General features: G+C 38.4%; 1 protein-coding gene across 1 annotated transcript; it reads right to left on the bottom strand.

The window, feature by feature from the left end:
• Window positions 1–5,619: 5,619 nt before the first annotated feature.
• LOC124987064 (olfactory receptor 2Y1) lies at window positions 5,620–6,555 on the bottom strand. Its single transcript, XM_047555990.1, has one exon. It carries the CDS (start codon window positions 6,553–6,555, stop codon window positions 5,620–5,622), a length of 936 nt encoding a protein of 311 aa, XP_047411946.1.
• Window positions 6,556–7,073: the final 518 nt, after the last annotated feature.

The raw sequence follows: 7,073 nt of genomic DNA, 5'->3' as shown, positions 1-7,073 counted from the left end.
AAAGCAGTAGTCACTCAATAAAGGCTTATTGAATGCACTTGCTAGTTATCACTGTTAGGTCTACTAAATATTGGGCAACTTCTACCAATACAGCATTGATAACTGAGATTAAAATATTGGTTTTGTTAGTTTTGTATTGTCAATGCTAAAGCCATTTTATTCATATTCCTCGGGAATTTGGGTTCCCAAGTCATATTTGGTGAGATCTCTGATATCCTCCTTATATAGGTCTATACATTCTCTACCCACTGTCCAGGATTCCACTGGACTTGACACAAAAAGTTCAGGGAATAGGTACAAAAATAATGAAATGAAATGATATCAAGCTAAAAATTTCTGCACAGCAAAGGAAGCAATCAACCAAGTGAACTTCTGTTGACAAATCCAAAAAGCCATTGCCAGAGATGAGTAATCAAAGTACTTTTCTGTTGTTTTCAAGGAGTTTTATGGTGTCAAATCTTATACTGTCTTTAATTCATTGAGTTTCTATCGCTTAATAATGTAATTTGAAATCAATAAGTATGAGGTATCCAACTTTATTTTTGCTCACATTTGCTTTGGTTAATTGATTTTCTTTGTAGTTCCATATGAATTTTAGGATGTGGTTTCTATTTCTGTGAAAAATGTCTTTGGAATTTTGATGGGGATTGCATTAAATCTGTAGATCACTTTTGATAGTATGGGCATTTTGACAACATCAATTCTAATCCATGATAGAAGTGTTTTTTTTTTTTTTCAATTTATTTGTGTCATCTAAGATGTTGATTTTTCCTGCAACTTTACTGAATTCATACACTAGTTTTGACAGTTTTTTGGTAGTATCTATAGGATTTTCTGTATATAAGATCATATCATTTGCAAACAGAAAATTCTATTTGCTTTTCCTATTTGGATGTCTTTTATGTCTTTCTCTTGCCTCATGGCCCTAACTAGAACTTGAGTATTATTTCGAACAAGTGTGACAAGAGTGAGTACCATTCTCTTGTTCTTGATCGTATACTATGGATTTTAGTTACAAGCGATGTTAGTTAGAATAATAAAATTCTTATAACAAAAATAAGTTATGATGCCTAGGAATGTATTTCAATCTGTAATAACAGCTTTTCCTTGAATTCACTGAAATATCTCTAGGCTCTTGTCTTTTCTTCTCTACAAAATTATCTCTGAATATTTTTCTCTAAAGAGCCAATCCTACACAATCCTTTTCCCTCAAATCTCCCTCTTTTTCATAGCTAATCCCCAATTTAAGGTCTTACATGTTCTATTAATTCTTGTTTAAAACCTCATTCAGGTTGTTTATCAGCTAAAGAACAAATGGCAATAGGTTTCAAATGGTAGCCAAGTAGACTTTAAAAGACAAAGAATTCATGTGCCAAGATGTTAATATTTGGCTCTGTGTAGGAAATCACCTCTGGAAATTGTTCACTGGATCTGGCAGAGTTATGGAGACCAATGAACTCTGACAATCAATGAGTCACTGCTATGGATGGGAAAGTTCAAGAAACCTAACAGGTATAGGCTAACATGGAGATGGCATCTGACTGACTCAAAAATTTTACTTGCACAAAACAACTGTATTATGGTTTAGGTATGAGGTATCTTCCAAACGTTCATTGTGAGAAAATGCAAGAATATTGAGAGGTGAAACTATCAGATTTTGGCAGCTATGACCTAATCAGTGGGTTGATCCACTGGTATGGATTAAGTGGGTGGCAACTTTAGGCAGGTAGGGTTGTGGTTGGGGGAGGTAGGTCACTGGAGACATGGCTTTGGGATTTGTATTTTATCCCTGGTGTGCGTGGAGTGCTCTCTCTCTCTCTCTCTCTCTCTCTCTCTCTCTCTCTCTCTTTCTCTCTCTTCCTCCTACCCACCTCCTACCTGATTACTGAGTCCTTAGTTGCCTTCTTCTGCCATACTCCTCCATCATGATTTTCTGCTTCATGTTGGGGCCAGAGTTATGGAGTCAGCTGTATATATACTGAGACCTCTGAAACTGTAGACCCAAACTAAACTTTTCCTCCTCTAACTGTTCTTTTCAGGTCTTTTTGTCACAGTGACAAAAAGCTGAATTAAAGCAGAATTAGGTACCAGGAAGTGTGGTCATTTCTGTAACTAACCTGACCATTTAGTTCAGAAGCTTTTGGGACTTTCTGTAGTTTATTGAAAAATTTTGGAAAGTTTAGAGATACAAACTGGAAAAGTTTTAGAATGCTGTAAGTAAAGCTTTGTAGGCGATTCTGATGGGAGCTGTGAATAGGAGTGCTGATAAGACTATGGATAGTAAAGACTGGGTTCAGGAGAAAAGGAGGACTCTTGGAAATTGGACTAGAGGTCATTCATGCTATGTTTTGGCAAAGAAGTTGTCTACATTTTGCTTATGTCCCGAGACTTTTTGTAAGGCTGAATTTAAAAGTGATGAACTAATTAATTTGGCCTAGGAAATTCCAAGTTAGCATAGAATTTAGGCAATGGCATGGATATTGCTAGCAGTTTTTAGCCAAGTTTATTGTGAGAATCAGGAGCAGAAAGCAGAGCAGAAAGATTTGACAAAACTTGAAGTTTGACAGAAAAGTGCAAGCAAGATGGAGCTAAGGAAGTTGTGGTTGTTAAAGACATTACAGCCTCTAAAAAGATGCTAAATACTTTACCCAGAGACAATAGGAAAGATGACTTGAGGGCTTCTTAGGAACTGATAATACCAAACCCATCTTGGGCTCTAGAGTGTAAAAGTAACAATTCCATTGAGAAGAGACCAGTGGGGCATCCTGTTTGCACAGAGGGGCCTAAGAAGTTGTCTCATCATGCTTAGCCACTCAGGTGCTCAGAGGTTGCTGCTGCTGGGATCCCAGAAGGCTTGACTACTGCTCAAGCTGGCAGCAGACCTTGTAGTCAACCACATGATGCTTGTTCTGCAGGAATACCAGATGCTGGATTTAAGGGGTCTGGAAAGCATCTACCAAGATTTAAAGGGAAGAATTGGGAGCCCAGGTAAAGTGTAGCAGGATCAAAATTCCTGAATGCTACACTTGGGAGGGTAATGCACGAAGATGTGAAAAGAAAGCTGAGGCTGCAATGGTGACCCCTGAGATTAAGAGATGCTAGTGACATGGGATATCTGCTAAGGAAAGCTTCTGGAATTGAACAGAAACAAGCCAAGAGAGGTCATGTGGACTGAAACCAGTAAAGCCATATGGGTGGAGTTACACAAGCTTTGGAAAGAACACCATGATGCCATGTGCTCCAGATGCTGGACATGGAACTACAGGACTTGTTTGCCTAGCTGTATTTTGGTCTTTCTTTGATTTAATCACTTCTTTCTATGCCCCTATTCCTTTATTGTGGAATAGAAGTGTTTCCTCTGTACTGTTATATATTGGATATATGAAACTTGTTTTTGATTTTTACAGGGGCTCTTGTTAGGGGTTTGCCTTGTGTCTCAGGAGCCTTTGGACTTGGAATTTTGGATAATACCAGAAATGTTAATACTACTGGGTACTCTTGGAAATGGACTAAATGTATTTTGCTTTGTGATATAGGTCATTGGGGGCCAGAGACAGTATGTTATGGTTTAGATATGAAGTGTCCCCTAAAAGTTCATGTGTGAGAAAATGCAAGGTTTAGAGGTAAAATTATCAGATTATGATATTTGTAAACTAATTGGTGGATTAATCCACGTGATATGACTAACTGGGTGGTAACTGTAGGCAGTTAAGGTTTGGCTAGGGAAGGTAGGTCACTGGGGGGCGTGCCTTTGGGGTTTATATTTTGTCCCTAAGACTAAAACTCTCTCTGCTTCCCCATCGCCATGTGCTGAGCTGCTTTCCTCTTCTATTCTCTTCCACTATGATGTTCTGCCTCACCTTGGGTCCAGAATTATGAATTCAACCATCTACAGACTAAGACCTCTGAAACTGTGAACCCCAAATAAACTTTTCCTCCCCATTTACTCTTGTCAGGTTTTTTGGTCACAGCAATGAAAAAAGTTGACTACGATAAATGGATTCTGTGCCCAGTTGCTTCAGTGGCCTCTTAAAATTGATCAGCTAAGAAATATGCTGTTTTAAATATAAATAAATGACTATAAACTCAGCATGCCAAGTAAAAGAAGAACACATTAACCACAAAATAATTTTATTAAGTCATATCTTGCTAGTTCAAATAATTCCCATTTGTTCATTAGATGAATTCCTGCTCTTGAATTGTTTAGACCTTGATACAGAACATAAGATATACAGACATTTGCTCTATACAAATTGTCCTTCAGTGCCTTCAGCTAATAAATAAAAAATATGGAACCTTAGGATAAGTCAGATTTAGTATACTACAATCTGCTTTCAATATGCCTGCATACTTAAGTCCAGTTACACAAAATAATTACTTATTTCTCAGTCTCTTGATGACTAAAATTAATAGGGAGATGGAAATAATAGCTACATTTTTAAATAAAAGAATTGTGGGACAATGTAGTATAATTATACAGCATAGTGCTATAGTAAGCATTCAAGAAATGAGAAATTTTATTATAGGGTATATTAGTTTGTGTGAAAAAATAATAAAACCAAACTTTCACAATGTTTGTGGTCAATAGTGATTTATGCAAGAAAATGTTCAAATATTATACAAATAAGTTATTGTTATTGAACTAAAAGGTATTTCACTCATCATGGAATTTACCAGAACTTGGAAAGGTTTTTGACATGAAACTACTGTTTAAACTCATGGAATGATTGATAGCAATGAAATTTCAAGTTACCACTGTCTTCACACTTCTGTCCAAAGTTTCTAGAAACTTTTACTATGGCCTACCAGATCTCAATCATATCTTTCTCTCTCTTTACATTTATACCATTCCCTTTCATTCTTCTTTCCTGTCATTTCCTCTTGGCTCATTATTTTATGCTAACTTCATATCTATTCAATTCTGTCTTACATGGACAGTATTTCATTTATGACACCATAGCACAACTGAAACTCGATGCAAATGAGATGTTGGTGTCTCCTTTATTCTAGCTCCCCCTAATTATTATGCTATTTTTTTCAAGTAGGTAAATGGCATCGAATCTGAAATTCTATATGCTCCAAAGAGTACATTTGTTTGTGATATCCTTGTTTGTTCCAAGTATCTTGGAAGGGTAACCACTGTATAAGAACATAGAAATGAGCTCTGAAAAATAAGGAGATATGACAAGGTCATAGCTCATTAGAAAAGCAGGGTGAACACAGCTCCTCTGCCTTTGGACACAGTGCCATTGACCATGGCACCATATTGTGAATCATTAACTTTGGAAAAGATGTTGTTCTTCCATTAAGTCTTCTATAACTCTCAGGTGTGATGAGAATTCAAGCCCATCTCCACATGTGACCACAGTACACCTACTTCCCAAGCTCATTCCTTTGGAAAGTTGTGATTCAAATCAACACTTACTCCTAGCTGCACAGTATCCACAGGAAATGAACTAGAAAGAGTCCCCAGAGGTCCCTGTGTCTAGCATTCAAGCCAAGAGGGCACTAAAACCAGAGATTACAGAGGACTGTTTGTGAATGGTTAACAGTCTTCCAAGGAACAAAAGAGGATCCATGGTCTGAGACTTAAAATTTTACTGATTCTCTTTTCTCACCTTAACCTGAGTCTCTGCCTCTTCTTAGCACTTTCCACAGAGCCCCCTTCACATCCTTGTTCCTTAGAGTATAAATCAGAGGATTGAGAATGGGAGTAACTATTGTATAAAAAAGGGCAACAAATTTTCCCTCCTTCTCAGAATAACTGTGAATAGGTTGGAGGTACGTATAGATGGCTGAGCCATAGAAGAGGAAAACCACCAGCAGGTGGGACCCACATGTCCCAAAAGCTTTTCTGCGCCCAGCCATTGATTTGACCTTCAGTACTGCCTGAACAATATACACATAGGAGACTAGAATCAGTGCGGCAGGCACAACCAAGATTATGACTCGGGCCACAAACATCTTGGCCTCTGTGCCTCCTGTATCCTCACAAGCCAATTTCAGGAATACAGGCATCTCACAGAAAAAGTGGTTCAGTCGATGGCCACAGAGAGGTATGGCCATCATGAGGCTTGTCTGAATCAGAGAGTTCATAAATCCTCCTACCCAAGATGTAATAGCCAGTGACTGGCAGAGAAGAGGGTGCATGATGGTTGTGTAGTGGAGTGGACGACACACGGCTGCATAGCGGTCAAAGGCCATCACCACCAGGAGCACACACTCAGTGGAGCCCAGGGCAAGGTAGATGAAGAGCTGGGCCACACACCCTCCATAGCTGATGGTCCGGTCCAGTCCATGAAGGTTGATTAGAAGCTGGGGCACAGTGCTGGTGGTAAAACAGAGGTCCAGGAAGGAGAGGTGGGAGAGGAAGAAGTACATAGGTGTGTGCAATCGAAGGTCTATTCGGGACAGAATGATGATGGTAGTGTTGCCAAAGAGAGTGAGGGAGTAGAAAATCAAAATAAAGACAAAAAGGAGGACCTCCAGTTGAGGCCAATCTGAGAAGCCCACCAAAATGAAGCCATCTCCAGAACTGGTATTGAGACTTGCCATAGCCTTTCACCTGCCAAATAGGAAAAGATAATTCAGTGGATCCTATGAAGAATAAGTTTAAAACATTTAGTTCACTATGTTTCCTATATTCTCCAAAATCGTGGATTTTATTTTTAATTTTTCTATTTAGTTCTGTCTGTCCAGTCTTCTATTTTTATTCTTCCTTAGACAGGAGATTTAGGAATGATATGGCCTGTATTTGAACTGTAGGGCTGTTTTTCATTTGCTTTGTGATCTTACCAGATCTGTCAATCCTTTGGATGTTATCCTTCCTTGTCTGAAAGTACAGATGATATATATTGTTTCCCTCACAGCACCAAGATTGTGGGCACTACTTTTGAAAATCCAAGCTGGGAAACATAGCATTAGTTTCCTTCAGTTCCAGCTGACTTCTTTCCCTAATATATCAGCTAATCATTTTAGGAGATTAAAATACTGCTGAGATATAAATTTGGATTCCTGTTTGTCTGCTTCCTTCTCCTTAAGGAAAAGGGTCAATGCTCCAAACTTGGAAGACC

Source organism: Sciurus carolinensis, chromosome 6 (genome assembly GCF_902686445.1).
Source record: "Sciurus carolinensis chromosome 6, mSciCar1.2, whole genome shotgun sequence".
NCBI classification, from domain to species: domain Eukaryota; kingdom Metazoa; phylum Chordata; class Mammalia; order Rodentia; family Sciuridae; genus Sciurus; species Sciurus carolinensis.
The sequence above is the reverse complement of the archived record's forward strand: the minus strand, read 5'-3'. Positions and strand labels throughout refer to the sequence as shown.

Bases quoted from the DNA above. Each gene is read 5' to 3' on its own strand.
- LOC124987064 (XM_047555990.1), bottom strand. From the start codon at position 6,555: ATGGCAAGTCTCAATACCAGTTCTGGAGATGGCTTCATTTTGGTGGGC.